Below are 19,999 nucleotides of genomic sequence, written 5' to 3' on the forward strand. Positions count from 1 at the left end.
AGTACAAAACTTTAGCATGGCCATCAGATGGGGGGGGGGGGGGGGCGATGAGTGCGGTCACACCCCTTTTTTCCAGAGTTTACCCCGGCACCCGAGAATTAGTTATTTAGCCGGCAAGTCAATTCGTTGCGCAAATGTTAGTGTAGGGCCAATATTTTCGTGTGTTTATGCATAAAGCTTTTGTATCGTGCATATAAAACTTCCGATTAGCCAATCAGATTGCAATCATTTTTCAATAATTGGTCATAAATTGTGTGCAAAAATGCTCCAAAATAAGGCTCAGATTGCACCAGAGAGCATCTAAAACCCCTGAGCTTCCAGGACCCTTGAGCGGGCACTGGACCCTGGCCATGAGGGACTTCGCGCTCGTGATGTGCGCTTCGCGCTCGTTAGTTCACAGAAAATTTTGCGTACTCCTGGCATGCCACCCCCTTTTTTGAAAAGCTTGGGACGGGCCTGTTTAGGGTTAAATTATAACATAAACATAGCTATACTCATGCAGTGCAGCAGTAGTATATGTTATACTCAGAGTATAGATATATGTTCATGTATATATATATATATATATACACGTTAGGTGTAAAGTAGGGTACAAGGTACAAGAGAGGCCATCAATTGTTGCTATGGTCCTGTCGCCTGTCCAATACAGATGGAAACAGATCACCCTCTCAAGAGGCACCTGTCACAAGACCACAAGTTTGTCACAAGAGGCAAGAGTCACCTGTGGCCTCAAGAGGCTACCCCCCACTCAGCATATTAGGTGGATGCCTACGCTTGTTCCCTGATTCTAAAAAACCCCCCCTATCTCAAAAAGGACCATATTTTTTACCCCCTTTTCACTGGCTTCTTGTCACTTTTTCAAACCCCATCTCAGGACTCGATAGAAATACACCCCCTATCTCTGGACTCTTCAAGAATACACCCCCTTATCTCAGGATTTATTAAAATGCATTCGTTTACAGTAGGCTAGTTCTTTGGAGTAATTCACAAAATAAGACACTCTTCTGAAGATTTTTAGGTACCTTTCTTTATTTTGAGCCTCAGTTTTGCACCTCTGTAGTGAACACATCGGCAGGAAAATAAAAGTCTGTGATTATCAATTCCTTACGGGCTGGTTTTAAACAACCCTTCTTAAAAATATCTTTGGGCCAGACTTTAAAAAAAATACCCCTTTTCTGTGTTTCTCCAGATAAACCTGCTAATTGTACCCTTTTTTAAAGGATTCTTGGGCCAGAGATAGCTGGACAAACAGTACCCCTTTTCCGGAGAAATTGGGAACGCGGGTGCAGTGCAGCCATACCCAGATGAGTGCGGGGGGGAGGGCAACAGTCAAGCTCCTACCAGGAGACCTAGTCTCAGGGACGAAGATATTATATATGCTCTTGTTGGGTAACATTATTGTATCTAAAGCCGACCCAGTAATGGTACGAGGTGACACGCAAAAATCAAAAACTGGTCATCTACCGGCCTGAGTAGGCAGACCATAAACTTAGTCCACTAGACCACACGTATCAGCTTCTATACATCACTCAACAATGTTCAAAGTTCCGTTCAAGGCGTACTGAACAGCTATAAGAACTCATTCTTTCGTGAGGACAGTTATGAGTGAACCAGACCTCTGAGAAGCACTCATGCCTGCTGAAGATCCTGACACTTCCAATCTCGTGTCAAAGACTCGCCAGCAAACGTCTTCTGCGCCGCCTCTCTCCCACACGCCCCGTAATTCGCCCTAATGAGCCTCTGGCTCGACTACCTACACTCACAGATCAAGATCAAGACGCGAAAGACAAGCATCTAATATCCTAGACAACACCCCCCCGCGTACGTAGTCTATAGTAGAAATTAAGTACTCCACTACTACTACTACTACTACTACTACTACTACTACTACTAGGTTCCGTACTCTCGCAGTTACAGCAACCTACATTATGTAACCCAACAAGAGTATAGGGGTTGTTGCCTCTACTCTTGTTGGGTTGACGCTGCAACAATTATATACTTCTCATCACTATGTACCTCATCAGACTCATGAGCGTTGTGCGTCGATCGTGCCGTGGTGTGGTGTGGATCTAATTATACGCTCTTTTGAATGCATTTTTCTGGGTGCAACAAGACCGAACCTGACCTGTGCTGTATAGGGCCTACCAAAGTCCACGCGAACCTCCATCGCAACTATATTACTATTGGCACTGACCTCTATATTAGTTTAGTGCATACAGTGATACACCAATGGCACCAAACACACTGTAAAGTTAACACGCTCTACTCTAATCTCACGTCTCATCAATCGGGTTCATCTTATCATCTATGCTGTTCGTTCAATCGGCCGCCGTCGATGCGTCGATGCGTCGCGCCTTTCGCACCAGTGATGCCAAGCCGATAAACCAAAATAGAGATCCCCTTCGTAACTATTTGTCCACGCTAATCTTCAAAGTCGATGAGACTATATCGAAAACGGAAAAAAAAATCAAATGAACACCTGCTAATTGTAGAAATAAACACTGTGGATTGCAGTAGACAAAGTTTTAATTTTACCTATTTTTACTATTTTCGATTACTTATGTATGGATGCTCATACCTTAGTTATTGAAAGCGAAATGGAAAATTGTTTCACTGAGATGTTTAGGATTTCGGTCGTCTTTATTTAGTAAGGATCGTGTTCTAGGCAGATTATTTTGCTTACGTTTCTGTTTAATACGTGTTAATCACTATAGTCGTCTGTCTATATCATTTAAAACTAGTGAGCTAGAACTCACTTTCGTCAAAATGAAACTGAAAGGTGGACTCCGACTTACCCACGGCCACGCCAGTGGCAGTGGCATTCACGCCGCATTGTCATTTTTTATTTTTTTATTTTTTTTATTTATTTAGGCAATTATCCATCATATACAATACATAACATACTTTACAATAAAATTCTGAATTCATAAAATTGGATAACTACCAAGGATATATACACAAAAAGCATAATTACGGCGCAAATCCACTTTAGGCACCTTAGGCTTATGCTTAGGTATCACGAAGTGATGCACATATTTCTGTGTATCATCAACTGATGCACAGACTTTCCGTATATCAAGGAATGATGCAAAAACCCTAACCCTAACCCTAAGTAATAAAGTGTAACCTTGGGTTTAGGTATCACGAAGTGTGTTAGGGACTTAGGGACTTTTAGGGACTTTTAGGGACTTAGGGACTTAGGGTTAGGGGTAGGGTTAGGGTTTTTGCATCATTCCTTCATATACGGAAAGTCTGTGCATCAGTTGATGATACACAGAAATCTGTACATCACTTCGTCATACCTAAGGTGCCTAAAGTGGATTTGCACCGGCTTGTAGTACAGTACTAGTTACCATTACTACTACTAGTAGTACTGCCTACTGGTGGCGGTGCTACGCACAGGCACTTGGAGCGTTTCAATAAAATATAATGCTAAATAAATAGGAAATCTATTTACCACCATTTTGAAGTCTTAATGTTTCTATACTCTCTTTCACCTATTATTGGCGACAATTTCCTGTAAATGCCGTCCAAATGCTATCTGTAAACACGCCGCCGCCGCCATTGCTGCTGCCGCTGCACACTGACACATTATACATAGGTGAAAGAGAGTATAGAAACATTAAGACTGGTAGTAAATAGATTTCCTATTTATTTAGAATTATATTTGATTGAAACGCTCCAAGTGCCTGTGGTGCTACGCCTGTACTACTGACACTGTTGTATACTATACTAATAGTGCTGATTTTCAGTACTGCGGAACCGCCGAGCCAAGCAAGAGGGGATCAATTACAGGGATTATTATTGTTCCTGGCAGTAAACAATCATAAACTTGAATTTGTTCTATAAACAATAACCATTACTTCTGCTATTGCACTGCCCACGTACATGTAGTACAACTATTGCCAGGTTTAGCTGCAGCAGTAGGTGAAATGCCAATTCACTGCACGCAAGAACTACAGGAAAGCAATCCAATGTCTTGGTTGCCACAACCACAGTCCTCTCGTTCCCAGGTATGTATATTTGTAAATTGCAAACTACAATGTAAACACCAGTGATTTAATTGAACTGTTCAATTAGTAATGATATGTGCCTCCTTCGAAACAGGCAGTGTGAATATTTACAGGTAATCATCATCATTATCAGGGTTATCCCCAGGCCTTTAAAGCCGCACTATGCGCATCTAAACGCTAATTTCTCCAGTACTAGACTAGCAAATACTTTGTGTCATGCATAATCACACTACCTTATGGCAAAATAAACTCTAGTTCCTCCCACTTCAGTGCGCGTTTGCTTAAAACCCACAAGAAAGAGGTGCGAAATCTGTTAATCTGGCGCCAACGCTAAATTGTTTGCCAAACGATTTCGTCAAGAATCGGTTAGGTCACGTCACATGTGTTTATCTTTGCTACACCCGTACCGCTGTACCGCAGCACCGCTGCACGGTTGCTTGGCAGAGCAACGCAAAAGTGTCAACAACATCGGAGAATTTGAACAACATTGGAGGTATTTTCAAATGCCTTTTATAAGACAACGCGCAGTGAAATGGGAGGAACTAGAGTTTATTTTGTCATAAGGTAGTGTGATTATGCATGACAAAAAGTATTTGCTAGTCTAGTACTGGAGAAATTAGCGTTTGGATGCGCATAGTGCGGCTTTAATGCACATCGGGTCCAACATCCAGGTCCATAAGAGCTATTTTGCAACATGCCATGAATTCTGTGATATGCCTTCAGTGTTTCCCCTTACCAAAAAGGTCTGTGAGGAGGTAAATTGTTTTGAAAAAATGGTGCAATTTGGTGCATTCTAAGCTATTCTGAAAAGACCAGAGACTTTCCAACAGTGATTTTCTTTTTAAGTGATTTTCATCAGCGAGGCAGTGTTTTAGACAAATTTCTGTGTGGTGGCTGGGAATTTGAGCAAGACGGCCTGCCTCGCCCGTGTCGCTACAGGGGAAATACTGCTTTAACTGATTGATTTACCAGAATTTCCAACTGTTTTTAAATATTTATGTTCCCATTTATTTTCTATATTTTCCTGTTTATTAGGTGAAAATATAATTCCCACAAATATGACAGGTTATTAAATGTAAAAAATATAAATAAGTACAACCCCTTCCTGTCGTTTCCCCCATCCATCCATAAATAGCATTCTTTCTGAAATTCTTGGGGCGAACCCTTAACCATCACATCAGTATAAGAATTAACCCTAATTGTATCTTAACCCCATCAGATATGTACTGGTTGTCCAGCAGGATTGACCTGATTCTATCATATATCTGTAGCTGATGAGTGATGACTCGAGTGACTCATTAGAAGTATGCAAGGCATTTATTGCTATTGGTGTATGTGGGTTGACAGGTGTTTAAAGCAACTATTTTATTTCAGGTTTCTGCTGAATGGCAGCAAACAGTGCCGGCGTTTATGCCATGGACGCACGTAAACGCTGAAGCAGTGCCATTCCCAGCTGTAGAGGGCTGCACGCCCTCTGTTCCGTGTCAGCAGTTTGGGCGGGAAAGCCAACCAGTGTTGTGCCGCTCCAAACTCGACAATGTGTTCGGCATTCCAGGCGTAGTGTCGACTCAGCCGATTAATCATAACGCAAGCAGACACCTGACTACTGCATCACTGATTCAGTGCTGCCCGCTTCCTACTCGGCAAGAACAGTTTCGTAGTGAAGGCGAGCCACCACCACCAACAGTTGTGCCCGGCCCTGTTCATCTAAGCACAGTCATCTCTGAACCACGCGCAGATCTCGTGCAACGAGTGCCGACAATGAGTGGCCCGTGGTCAAGCTTACTAGCACCCTCCTACACGGACAGTACATCGTCGCTGTCGACGAATCCTGAGGGCGTGTACACGACAGCGTGGCATCAACACGAGAGCATGGTAACTGCATCAAGTGGCAGCCACGAGGTGACGCCACCGTTCATGGCGACGCACGCAAGTCGTCCCGCTGCAAGCTCCATTGAGATTGATCATCAACTGAGCCAGGACGCACCAGTGTCGTCGCGGTGCGCTTCACCGCCCTACATGCACGGCGGGTATCATGTGGGAAGCAGTGGCCGGTTCGTCTACAATAAAGACTGGTACGCTTGTATTTGCTGAGGAAACGCTGCAGGTGTCTAGCGTCTTAGTTGACAGGCAGACGCCAGCATTAGTATAGGTAGAGTGCAGGTCGTGTTTGTATGGACGTTTTATGCGGATGGGCCAATTAAAGCTGAGAGGGTCTATGTCCCCCAGGGTACTGCCAGAACGTACCCTGGTAGTGGTACTATCTAATATGCCGGACCGTACCTCGCCTACTCCACTAACGAGTCTAGGGAGTTGCCTACACCTACTCCCTAACCCTAACCCTATACCCTAACCCTAACCATATCAAATAGTTACCAGGCTACGTTCCGGTATACCGGACCGTACTGAATAGATGGTTGGAATAGATACTGGTCAGCAAATCGATGTGATATCACCCATTTAAGCGCATTAAGTAAAATAAAAAATATCCGATTTGCTGCGACACTTGTACTTCCTTAAACTGTAGTCATGCACATTTGCATTTGTCACACAAATTTGAAGAACATCATTTATATAAAGCCATTGCCTTATATCAGCGATATTATAGACATTAATAAATGTAGTTTTAATATTTTTTTTTTTTAGGTGGAAGGACATTCCATCATGCAGCTATTCTCCAAGAAAACAGAAACGGAAAAAAAATGATGACAACTTCTTTGTTGGGTATGTTTATCATAAAAGTATCAGTGCGGATAGCTGAGAATATATATACAGGGTGCGAAATTAACAGGAGTCCGGAGTCAAATACTTCCTGATTTACGGTCGGACTCCCTGATTTGACATATGCAGGAGTCCGTGTGACTCCCTGAAAATTCTGCTATACTACCTAGTTCGTTCCAGAGCAAGGCTTCGTGGAAATACCGTATTTTTTCAGCTAATATCCAAAGAAAATTTGACAGACGTGCAACCGCATGAATCGTAAAAATAAGCACATGCGTTATTGTTAATATCTTTAATTTTGAACCTCAGACTCCGGACTCCCTCATTTTGCTACGGACTCCCTATTTTTGAGGGTAGGGAGTCCGTTGGACTCCCGTGTTCAAAAGTTAATTTCTACCCCTGTATATAGCTATTCATTTATGTCGACGTGAGTTTACATTTCATTACTGCGTTAAGTGTAAATAAGTGCACATGCTAGCTGTTATGTAATAATACATTTATAAATAAATATAAATGAAATTACTCCTTGTTGGTTGTAAAATTCAAATTTCATTGCATATGTGACATATATACAGAACTTGATGAGAAGACAAACTACACATTACAAGATAGTATGCTCACATGGACCTTTCCCAGCATCACATACCCATAAGAATATGATATGGTCTTTATATTGTATCTGTGTCAACATTGATGCCCAGCTTGCTTTGTACACAGTCACTTGTTGTTGTTTTTTAGAAATTCTGATGGTCCACCAAGAAAGGTACTAGTCAACGAGGAGCGAATGGCTTCACGCATGCAGCAGATGCACATAGACAGCTCATCATTCTCGTCTTCTCTCTCGTGCGGCCATGCTGCGTATCCCAACAAGATGTCTGGCAAGGATATCCTCGATGAGATTAATGAGAGGTGCGAGGTTTGTGTAGAATATAATAACCGTGGCAGTTATTCTGGTTATTCCGCATGATTATTAAATTAAGTACTTAACTACATTAATTTAATTGTATTATTAAATTGTACACATATTGTACACAGATTGTACCAGCACTCGGTGACACCCCGGATAACAGGACAGTAATAATAATTGTAATAATTCATCATTGCAATAATATTTAATGGTATAATAATCCATTATTGCCCTCTCCTCCTGAAACTTAACTGTACTCTGAATTGTAAGGACAAAAAGCAGTACCTTCAGCAGGGTTTCTTCTGAGGGAAAATTAGACAAAGGTGGTAATGGCCAGTTTGGGAAAAAAATGCGCATGATGGATTCAAATACAGGATGTATTGATATACTTATAGGTATATAGATACAGGATATACTTATCAGTAAATACAGGATGTATTGATATACTTATAGGTATATAGATACAGGATATACTTATCAGTAAATACAGGAACATTTTCACAACGGCGATGTTAAATTTGACAACGGCGGTGCGCCACTGTGCGTGCCTCTTATGTATAAGAAACCCTGTTCAGCATTGTAAGAGTTACTTTCCTGAATAAAGAAGAATTTACTGTGGTAAGCCTAAGATATAATAAGAATAATAAGAATAATATTTTATTACCTTTTGTTTCGGGAGATACCAAATTGTTCTATCTCGGCCAATATATTTAGGCATCACTCATGCAATATATAATTTCCTGTTGAAATTTAGTTTGGGTTTTTTGGCAAGAGATCCGACAGAACACCCTCGTTATGCTGGCTTTACAACTTTACAGATTGGTTTTAACTAGTGACGAGGAAGAGGATGATGTGGAAAAAGCTGCAGGTCTGAAGTTGAAGCTTTCTGAACAGTTGAAAAAGACACTTGCCGTGCAGGAACCGATCATACCGAGGAAATTACTTGATAGAGTGTAAGAGAATGGTGATAACACTTGTAAATATTTAAAAGTAGAGGTTAAACATTGGAAGAGTTTTACTGGATGCATGTGTTACTTTCCATGATCAAAATCATAGAAATAAAATGTTCTGTTTGGTTTTAATATAATGACTTGTCCTGATAGGAAAAGACCACATGATTCAATGCAATTGGTGTTGTGGCAGCCTAACAACGTGGTAAATCTAAAGACATCTTCCAGTCCTACCGTACAGAATGGATATGACAGGGAGCTTTCAAGTCAGAATGGTGTGTGTATTATCAGAGACTAACAATATCAAGACATGACACGTAGGATACGATAACTTTTTAAGTTACTGGATATGCAATACTGCCACCTGGTGTTAGGTTTGTCCTCCTGCTGAAACTCTGGTTGTGAAAGCTGAAATGTAAATTTTAATTGAAGTAAATTGTTGTTATTCAGAGAAAAGCCAGCCACCGCAAGGTGCTGTTTCTAGTCTTGCTGATGATTCGCTTGCCAGCATGGAGACATGGATGCATGAAGTAGATGCCCAATCTCACACTGCCGGGGAATTGGAGTCACAGCCCCCGCCGGGATTCATAAATTCACTTGCAGAGATGCAGCCAGCGTTGTTGGACCCAGCAACTCAAGCCCAGCTTGCATTCCAATTGTCGCCGGAAGCAACCAACAATAACACACTACCTCTGGCACATACATTGTGTCTCATGCCAGCATTGTCCGTGTAAGCTTTCCCCATATAAAGGCTTTGCTCATATGATGCTTATGTCAGTACAGTGCTTGAAATTTCTTTACAGCACGTGTAATCGGTATGTAATGTTTCGGGTGTTTCTTTTAGATGTGAAATGTTAATAGCTCATCTCCTTTTTTTTATTTTCTGAAGGCCTGTCCAACCTCCACTGCCGGCCGTACAAACAGATGCTGATGATGAAATGGAGTTGTGACGCACATGGATGTGAATGGCCAACGGTGTTGTAAAAATGTGAATGAAGCCACACCTAGGACGAATTTGCAGAATGAGAGCTAAGCAGTGCTGCAGTTTGCTTCATATAATAATCGGATGCATGTGGGCTGTGGAGCAAGTAGCCGCAATATGGACATGAGATAAATTTCACAATAATAAAGCTAAAGTGCTAAGCAGCCTAGTTGCACTTCATCTCTTTTACATAATCTCGTAATAATAAATCTTTCATATTTAATCGTGTGTATTGTATATACTTGTAAAAACATCAAATATATAGCTAAAAGTTTCTGTGGTCGTGGAAATGTTTGTGCGAGTTTTTAGACTATAGATGGCGCCATGAGATAATATCGGTTATCAATGCCAATGTTGGCAGCAGTGGGCTGTTGGACCCCTTGGACCCTGTTGGAAAGTTTTCGTAATTTGTAGTAATTACTTGTAATGTGACGTAGAACACGTAGTTGTTTTACATATGTATATGCACAGGTTCAGTTGTAAATTTAAGTGGGTATAACTCTTCTATTCTAGGAAGCCGTACTTGTTATTGCCTGCCTACCCATTTTGTCACCTGCAAGTCTGGTCTTGGATTTCAAAAAATGCTATCAGCAAAAACATCTGGAATAAAACTATACCACGAAAGAAACTCGATTATGCAAGGCTGATTTATACGTTTTGTTACAATGCAATGCAATTTTTATAGTAATGCATAATTCTTGTCAGCATTGAGATTCAATATCAATTGGTGCACAATTTGACGTACCCATTCTGTGTTTGCACTTCTCAAGGCATTTTCTGACCTCAGTCATATATTAAAAACCATGATGCTAGAAACTTGGCAAGTGGTCAAATAATGCTTAGTATTCTAACAAGTAAAACAATAGTCTTTTCACACAGTCCTTTATTTTACAGCACAAATGACTGGCTTTTGTAACACAAGCGTGAAATGAGATTACATTGTCTGGTCAAAAGCAAACGCTAATACAGTTTGCCTTAATACACATTTTAAAAATCATGCTATCAAATTGACAGTTGTAGCCCGTCCCCTTTTAATGAGGAAAGAAATTGATGGTACGTTTCATCAAAATATCAAGCTATGGCTCCCTGAATTTCTCCTGGCCCTTTCTCCATGCATTCTGGGCTCACACTGGTACAAATACATGCGCGTACATACATGTCTATAATATCCTGTTATTTTATACATACAAGGGACGAACGTTTTAGGTTCAATTCCTTCCAAAAAGTGGCATGTGGTGCCTATATATTTGAAAAAGTCTTAAAAGTCAAGTTCCATTAATTGCTCAGAGGGGAAAGGGTCAAGAGAACACATTCAACCAATAGATACTGTTCTTTGCAATGTGCATCTGCATTCACACCAGCTAAAAAGTATGCACCACAACATCACCAATCAAGGTTTGTGATATCAAAAATCAATGCAACCCACGTCTTTTCACTGCAATTGCTATCCTGTACAATTAACTAGTTCATACAGTAATACTTTCTGCACAACCTCTGCTGAACACTATTATGCATACAAGTACAAGATCAAAAAGCTAATAATAATAATTTGGAATGTAAGCACAGGAGCGGTGTATGATACAAGACAAACCGATGACAGATGATAGAAAGTTCTGATTAGAGAGTTCGTGCGAGTGCATTTTAGCCAACACGTTGTGTGGACATGCCCGGAACCTCAGCAATCATACGGTTAACCACAAATTCCTTCTTTACATATAATAAATATCAACATCCCCTACGTTCTAGGGGAACTGTTGCAATTCGGTAAAATCCCAAAAGAACTATCATACATCCTTTATATACATAGAAATATTTTACTATAAACTACAGAGTGCGATATGATCAGTGCTGAGCTGTCGCTGCAAACGCTATGCTTGGGAGACATCACGCTGGTGTGCAATAGGGCAGAGGAAATGGTACCGAGCGCAGGAGCAACCCCCACACACAGAAAGATAGGACGGCAGGCATGACTGTTCGTACTTCCAGCACCTCCCAGCGGTGAGCAACGCCCCCCGTACACGTGCGACGCATGACGCACCACTCGACGCCGACTGCCGGCGCTACACGACCCCGGGGAATGCGACACAAGTGTCCCACCACCCAACAGCTCGTTTACGGACTAGCCTTCTACGCTGCTAACACACCGTGCGACTACGTACCGAGATACGATAACCCAGCCACCAGAGCAGGTGATTCCGTCGCGCTGGTAGCATCGAGAAGAACTGTCCGTGCACTCCTAGCCAGTGACACAAGTAATGCCAGTGCGGGTCAACACACATACAAGACGCAAAGTGAGTCGACGTGACGATTTACACAACCAGCAGATGCAAGAGGGCGGAATTATTCGTGAAGCACCATCATAGGAGAAGCCCGGGTAGAGGGAGAAGCTGTTCGGCTACTAGGCGCCGCGCGGCACCGTCGATGGCGATCATTGTAGGCTGGCGATGATGAGAAGTTGGCTTCTTTAACCTGCTCTCTAACATCATTGTCACTGTTTCCCACAGAAAGGAACAGTAGGAGTGAAAGATTCAAAGAAAGAGAGAGAGAGGGGGGAGAGAGAGAGAGAGAGAGGGGTGGAAGTGTGTCGTGCCGTGCGTGCGTGCGTGTGCGTGCGTGCGTGCGTGCGCACGTGTGTGTGAGAGAGAATCGGGTGGGAAATAGGAGTGGCAGGGTGTGTGATAGGCAGAGGGACGTGGAATGAGAAAATAAATATAGAAGTGGGTACGAAATGGACGAGGAAGGGGTAGAGAGAAATGGGAAAAAAAGATTGACTGACGGTTTTTATAAGGAAAGAGGGCGGACAGTGGCACGGGCACACACGACTCGTTAAGACACACAGAGGTACGCACGTGCACAAATTGGAAGTAGCCAGTGCCCTACTGGTATACCTGTATTAAATCCTGTATACCTGCCAATTAAATACACAACAAATCCTCACCAAAAATTTTGCAACATAGAAGGTGATGTTTCTATATAAGTCAGAACATGAAAAATTCTCAAACTCCGTCCCCGAAGCAGCTACCCTGATTTTATTACGTCATGGTTTCTGTACTGGCCGCATACTGCAGCGTGATCACACGCTCCAGTGGGAATGCTAGTGATATGCTATTTAAATCGAGAATTCTAAAATACCTGACATGAACGAGCAAATAATTTTTGTTTGTCGTGTAAGCGTTGCAAATGCAGCGCAGCCGACACTGCCATTAATGAAATACATACAGCGGTGGATGCAATATAGTGAGAATCAGTGATGGCAAAGACACGACGCAACACGATGCAGCTCTAAATATTTGAAACGCCATGGTATCGACCTGCTTATAAGCAGTACAAGCACATGCGGTTGTACATTTTTCATTTTACGTTCGTCACTTGGAAAAAAATGAAGTTAAGAAAGCCAACCATCCGATTCATGCTCAGCCACTGATGATGACGGCGGATAATGCCAAAGGCTACTTGCTCGTTGATATTTAATACGCAGACTTTCTTCATACAACGAACTGCGCATTCATTACCCGTAGCGAGAAAATTGGGCTGCGCTCGTCGTTAATAAACTTGGGCGTGGCCAGGTGGAAAATGCGTGACCCAGCGCATCGATCGAGCTCGACGGCAACCGTTCTGTGCTGCCTAAATTACCCGGCGGAAACACAGACACAACTTCTGGAAATGACCTTAGCAGACGAAACCGACATCACGCACGATGATATCATCAGCGCTGTATGTTTACCCGGGAAGATGTCAATATAATAATTATACCGTGCATGGCGCGTACCCTCGCAAGCACGCGCGCGCGCACGCACTCACGCACGCACTCACGCACGCACGCACGCACGCACGCACACACACACACACACACACACACACACACACACACGCACGCATATATACACAGACACACACACACACACACACACACGCACACACACACGCACACGCACACGCACACGCACACGCACACGCACACACACACGCACACACACGCACGCACGCACGCACACACGCACGAAGGTGGTGTGCGAGAGATCCAGCAGTGATTTACGCTGCAGCAAAGAAAGTGGCAACAACAATGACAACAATGCCGCACGCTATATATGGTTCGCGGGCAAAAAGGCGCAAACCTCTCCCTGCTAAATTTACCCGGTCTAGATTGCAGGGAAATTGTATGGTAGCACGCTCGTCGCCGTGGAGTTAATGCATCGCTCAATAAGATACTTAAAACTAGTTACTTGTTGCGAGCTTCACGACTGAAAGAAAGAAGCGTCCGATCGATAAAGTGATGCTTTCAACAGCGAACTGGTTTTAATCCAATCTCTGTCATTCACCGTTTCAAAGATGATCTGGGATGGCTAATGTGTTTACGTACACTGCGACGAACGCCTGCACGCTAGAGAGCAGACGATGTACGGCCTTGTCTCCAAATGCCTCTCCTAAAAGCAAGACTCGTTAGCTAGAAATCTCAACCGACATGCAATTGAAGGCATTGGATTAACTGCAAGACTTACCGTGAACCCACTAGCGACTCTGTAAGTGCTTTAACAATAGGGAATCATAAACGCCGGAGCAAGCGTCGGGATTATACAGAGCAATGATATGTATTTTAAGATGACTACGTATTACACATTCATACACGTGTCTATTAATGCGGCGGAGCTTTTATTTTGCAGCACATATTTGAACGGAATTATTGGATTCGCGTACATGTCGATTGTGCCAGACGCTCGCGGTGTAGCATTACTACAGGGATACTTGTGCGAGAGATAAACATAGATTCGCGAGAGATTGAATGTCATGCTGTGCCTGAAAACCTAATATCACAATTACTGCTTTCCGAAGGAGTAATTGGCTTCACTGCAACGCATTTTTTGATAGCTCTTAGCATTTTCACAATATACTGTAACTATCTGATACTATATATTATAATGTTTACAAAAATTATGAGTTTAAGTCCGCATAACGCCGTATGGTGAGTGACACCGTAAGAACGCCACGTAACCAGGTAAAAGCAAGTTCAGCCTCAAATAATATTAATAAATTACTAGACTGACCTAATTTTATCATATTATTTGTTAGGGACTCAGTTTAGGGACTCAACCAAGATGCACAGACGCCTCTGATTGCACTTCTGACGTTCTGGTAGGAAATGGAAGCAAGTCACGGCAAAATACGGCTGCATTAATTAACCTGGCATTGTGATATAATTTCCTGGGTTGCTATCCATCATTCCCACTCCATTTGCCAATTTTAAGAATCTCTATTTTGGAATCAGTCGATATAGCCAAAGGGCATCACGAAGATACGTGTGTGATAACGCTCGCAACGAAAGTAAATATACGCCAACAGAATTTTCCAGGTCTGTGGATTAAAATCGTACTAGACGATGGAAAAAGCAAATTGATGACTAATTTGTCCAACCAGCACCAAACGGAACACCTGCACACGTGGAGCGCAGACGTGGCTACACATCGACCCGTATACCTTCCTCCTCCGGTCTCTCCTTCAGCTTCTCCCTGTACCTCTCTCCTCCTGTCTCTCCCTCGGCTTCTCCCTGTACCTCTCTCCTCCTGTCTCTCCCTCGGCTTCTCCCCGTACCTCTCTCCTCCTGTCTCTCCCTCGGCTTCTCCCCGTACCTCTCTCCTCCTGTCTCTCCCTCGGCTTCTCCCCGTTCCTCTCTCCTCCTGTCTCTTCCCTCACTTCTCCCCGCTACCTCTCTCTCCGTTCTCACCCTCGGATTCTCCCCGTATACCTCTTACTCCTCCATGTTCGCGTCTCCCGTACCTCTCTCCTCCTGTCTCTCCCTCGGCTTTTCTCCCGTACCTTCTCTCCTCTTGTCTCTCCCTCGCTTCTTTCCCCGCTATCACTCTCTCCTTGCGCTGTCTCTCCCCTCGGCTTCTCCCGTACCTCTCTTCCTCCTGTCCTCTCCTCCGGCTTCTCCCCTGTACCTCTCTTCCTCCACTGTCGTTGTCCCTCGGTTCTCCCCGCTACCTCTCTACTCCTGTCTCGTCCCTCGGGGAACTTCTCCGTACCTCTCTCCTCCTGTCGCTCCCTCGGCTTTCCCTGTACCTCTCCCCTCCTGTCTCTCCCTCGGCCTCTTCTCCCCGTTACCTCTCTCCTTCATGTCTCTCCTCGGCTTCTCCCGTACCTCTCTCTCACTGTCTCTCCTCGGCTTACTTCGCCCCGTAGCGCTCCGCTCCTTCCTGTCTCTCCCTCGGTTCTCTCGCCGTACCTCTCTCCTCCATTGTCTCTTGCGCCTTAGATCGGCTTCTCCCCGTACCTTCTTCTCCTCCTGTGCTCTCCCTCGGTTCTCCCCGCTACCTCCCTTCGTCCTGTCTTCCTCGGCTTCTCCACCGCTACCTCTTCCTCCTAGTTGGTCTCCTCGGCTTCTCTCCTCACCTCTCTCCTCCTGTGCTTCCCGCAGCTTTCGTTCCCCGTTACCTCCCTCCTCCTGGTCTCTCCCTCGGCTTCGTCCCCGTACCTCTTTCCTCCTGTCTCTCCTCGGCTTTCTCCCGTACCCTCTCTCCCTCCTGTCTTCTCCCTCGGGCTTCTCCCCGTACCTCTCCGTTTCCTCTGCTCTGCTCCCACTCGGGCGCTTCTCCTGTAAACCTCTTTTCCCCTCCTGTTCTCTCCCTCGGCTTCTCCCGTACCTCTCTCCTCCTGTCTCTCCCTCAGATTCTCCCCGTACCTCTCTCCTCCTGTCTCTCCATCGGCTTCTCCCGTTTCTTCTTTTCCTCATCCCTCCCCCCCATCCCGATGAATCATGCAGAGATTATGTACGACTCCAGGGCATCGTTATCACACGTGGGCGGCACTCCACACGCCCCCGTATTCGAGCCGACAGGGGGCTCGCAATGATACTCAACGACGGCTGGAGTGAGTCTAATCGCCACGCAGACGGACGCCCGCCGACGCAACCACAGCTGAACCCCACGACATCGCTTCCAGCAACACATCCCGAACGTCTACGACTATTCATAACGAATTATTAACTGTAGCTAATTGACGACTCGATCTACCGCCGAGCATGAGTGGGACTCGCTGTTGACGAGACGGAGCAATCAGAGTTTGTCATTAGGCCCACCTGATGAGCCGGTACTAATTACGTGTTATTAAGTGTCGCCGCGTAGCATTATATAGGTTGGTTGTGATGGATTAACTAAACGCGGAAGAATCGGACGGGTACGGATCTGGGAAATGTGATCTATAGCGGATATAATTACTGCTATACCACTTACGCGTTTAACTTGCAGACTGTCTCGAGAAAGAGAAAGGGGAGTCAACATGAGACGAAGGCCAAGACAGAGAATAAGAAGGCAGTGCTTTTAATAAATTAATTACTAACTACATTTAGTCCTGTCGTAAAATCTAGGTGACAACCACGTGCCTTGTGTAGAAATATAAGATTCTATATCGGCAAACAACACATCGTTATCGTACAGGAAGACTGCCTGCGCGTTCATACGGTACCGTCCTATTTTCTGCGCCAATTTTATCCAATCATATAATCAATTAGCTGTTATTGGATATTTATGATTACTCGCAAACATCAAACGACGCGTTTGTTTGATGCCCTGGCACCGTGTCTGGACAACGCGATGATGACAGACTGTATGGTTATCAGACACCCATGGCGACGACAGCATGCGAACGCAAGGGAACGGCACGGCTACTTCACTCGGTCGTTACCCAGCATTAAAACACCATCTGTTCCGACGGCACGAACTCGTGTGTTTCTCACTGTCACCAGTCAGCTAGCTATTGGTGTTAACAGTGAGGTTGCCATGCGCCGACAAGTGGGCGTGAGATATGGGACGCCGACGGCGGCGTGTGTACGTACGCTGCTGCCGATGCGCGAGGGAACGAGACAGACGGCTTCAATGAACCTGTAGGCTTCCCGGAAAACACGGGAGCAAGTTGCGGGTAATAACGACAGTTATACGAGACGAGAGATTGATGCGATAGCAAGGCACGGCCCTATCATATATATATATATATATATATACATGTATTATATATACATGTATTATATATACACACAGGCATACTCACGCGCGCACACACGCACGTCCGAGCGCACACACACGCACATGAATACATAAATACGCAATGATACATACGCGAGTACGCAAGACCTTTGGACCTAGCGACTTTTGGAGTAAGTTTAGAGCATACCGACGTAACAAACCGACGCAGTGGCAGTGACGTGCGCGGTGTGTATACATACATGCCCCAGCTTCTACAGCGAGCCTATACGTCTGCGCAGTGACGCAGTGACTCCCCCCAGCGCGTGCTCACGGGTTGCTACGTGTTGCTACGTGTTGCTACCGGTCACGCGATGCCACGGGCAAGACCACACGGCGTGTCTTCCCGGAACCCACTGTTTCTTCGTCTCACACCACCGCCATATTTTCCGCCTACAACCGCCACCGTCTTCCGCATACACACGCTTCCACTCTCTCCTCTGATCACCGCGGATACCATCACGTGCACTTGGGTCGTTTCAACAGTAAAATAACGGTAAATAAACATAAATTGCATTTACTAATAAAGTCTTAGTGTGCACATACTCTCTATCGCCTTTCATGTAAATTCCATGCAAATGCCCCTCTGCATCACACAATCTCACCGCTGGTTCGCAACTGTGCACAAACTCACACAAAGTAAATCCGGTATAGTCGGAAGTATTTCTGTGAGGCTGTGCGCAATGGCGCGCGTGAGGTGGCATTGTGTTGCAGAAGAGCATTTAAACGGCATTTACGTGGAATTATTAAGCGATAGAGAGTACATAAAGAGACTGTGGTATTGTAAATAAATTTGGGCTTATTTACTATCATTTTACTATTGAAACACTATTTGGATTACGCTGCCTCCCTCTTTCCTACCGCAACCTCCAGCCTTTTATACATCCGATGGCACCTTCTACTCTTACCCCACCTCCACCTCTTCTAAATTCACCCCTACCTCAACCCTTTCCTCCCACCCCTGCTTCCATCTTCTCATTTCACTCCCACCTCCTCCTCCCTCCTCCCCTCCTCCTCCTCCCTCCCTCATACCTTCTCCTCATCCTACCCGCTGACATATCGACTCCGTCGCCCACGGCAGCTGCTACCGGTGGTGCGGTGACGTCAGCCAATGACAGTCACCACCCGCTACCTCGCCACGCAATAACGTCGGCGCCCAGTGTCTCACGATCAATCAGGTGCCAGGTGGTCGCCTCTGTTAATAAACCGGGTGCATGTACACGAGCCACGGACGTGTGTGCTGTATGAGCGCGCGCGCGCTCGCCGTCACTCCGTTCAATATGTAGCCGCGGCGCCGGCTATGCCTCGGTACGACAGATATCACTGCTTCGAACATTAGTTCGGGTGAACGTTTGAGCAATCAAACCGCATCGCGCATGCCATTTTACACGCTACCGCCACTTAGGCTTATAGGGTCTATGTCCCCCAGGGTACTGCCGGAACGTACCCTGGGTACGGTCCGGTATACGCGGAACGTACCCTGGTAAACTATCTGATATGGTAGGGGTAGGGTTAGGTTAGGAGTTAGGGAGTAGGGCGTAGGCGACTCGGCCTAGACCAACCACGCTGGAGTAGGCGAGGTACGGTCCGGAATATTAGATAGTACCAGGGTACGTTCTGGCAGTACCCTGGGGGACATAGACCCTCTCAGCGTCACTTAGAACAGCATTCAGTCAGCTCACGTATCTAATCAGCTAGATGGAACGGTCCTCACGCATGCACTGCAACACAGAAAATCATCAGAGATGCTATAATCCTCACATATATAACGTAGTCAGGTGGCTTAGGCCCAGATTTGAGAAGGATGGGGACTGCCGGATAAAAGGCAACCAAACCTTTGCAATATACTATCCAGTGGCCATAAGGTTTTCAAATTTTTGATAAGGAGGCCCACTTCAGCAAGATAGAGGGAGGCGGCCATCAGTCACGTATCTAATTCAAGCCTAGAATGGAACGGTCCTCACGCATGCACTGCAACACAGAAAATCATCAGAGATGCTAATCCTCACATATATAACGTCAGTCACGTATATAACGTATATAACGTATATATAAACGTATATAACGTATATAACGTATATAGTTACCGTATATAACGTATATAACGTATATAACGTATATATAACGTATATACACATATATAACGTATATACACGTATATACACATATATAACGTATATACACATATATAACGTATATACACGTATATAAACGTATATAACGTAAACAAATGTGTGATTGAGAATAACGTTGGCCCGACGAGACATCATGGCAAGAACAGCGCTATTACAATTCCCTCCAATATTGCACATATCTGCCGGGCTATAATTATATAATATTATGTTAATATAAGCGAACACCGAACCACTGCGTTTAATCTGTTCTGTGGTGTAGAGCTCGGAAGCAAACCCCAA

General features: G+C 44.6%; 2 protein-coding genes across 5 annotated transcripts in view; one reads left to right on the forward strand and one right to left on the reverse strand.

Moving 5' to 3' along the window:
• Positions 1-2,348, reverse strand: part of LOC106821151 (lipid phosphate phosphohydrolase 1-like) — a 10,532-nt gene extending 8,184 nt beyond the window's left edge. For 2 of the 3 annotated variants that reach the window (XM_014825855.1, XM_014825841.1), the window contains exon 1: positions 2,017-2,348. The gene's annotated coding sequence lies outside the window, so the exon portion shown is untranslated. The remainder of the gene's footprint in view (positions 1-2,016) is intronic. The other variant, XM_014825848.1, reaches the window with a different exon arrangement.
• Positions 2,349-2,566: 218 nt separating this feature from the next.
• LOC106821202 lies at positions 2,567-10,201 on the forward strand. 2 transcript variants are annotated; one of them, XM_014825910.1, is made up of 9 exons: positions 2,567-2,647; positions 3,910-4,013; positions 5,388-6,088; positions 6,660-6,737; positions 7,473-7,643; positions 8,460-8,594; positions 8,745-8,866; positions 9,042-9,321; positions 9,481-10,201. In XM_014825910.1, exons 2-9 carry the CDS (start codon positions 3,933-3,935, stop codon positions 9,539-9,541), a joined length of 1,629 nt encoding a protein of 542 aa, XP_014681396.1. In that variant the 5' UTR covers positions 2,567-2,647; positions 3,910-3,932; the 3' UTR covers positions 9,542-10,201. The 2 variants fall into 2 exon arrangements, with proteins under 2 accessions (XP_014681396.1, XP_014681404.1); XM_014825918.1 differs by having other exon boundaries at positions 9,195-9,321.
• Positions 10,202-19,999: the final 9,798 nt, after the last annotated feature.

This window comes from Priapulus caudatus, unplaced genomic scaffold (assembly GCF_000485595.1).
Source record: "Priapulus caudatus unplaced genomic scaffold, Priapulus_caudatus-5.0.1 Scaffold3, whole genome shotgun sequence".
Classification (NCBI taxonomy): domain Eukaryota; kingdom Metazoa; phylum Priapulida; class Priapulimorpha; order Priapulimorphida; family Priapulidae; genus Priapulus; species Priapulus caudatus.

Bases quoted from the DNA above. Each gene is read 5' to 3' on its own strand.
- LOC106821202 (XM_014825910.1), top strand. From the start codon at position 3,933: ATGCCAATTCACTGCACGCAAGAACTACAGGAAAGCAATCCAATGTCT. The intron at 6,738-7,472 runs GTATGTTTATCA...GTTGTTTTTTAG, and splicing joins GATGACAACTTCTTTGTTGG to AAATTCTGATGGTCCACCAA. The intron at 8,867-9,041 runs GTGTGTGTATTA...GTTGTTATTCAG, and splicing joins GGAGCTTTCAAGTCAGAATG to AGAAAAGCCAGCCACCGCAA.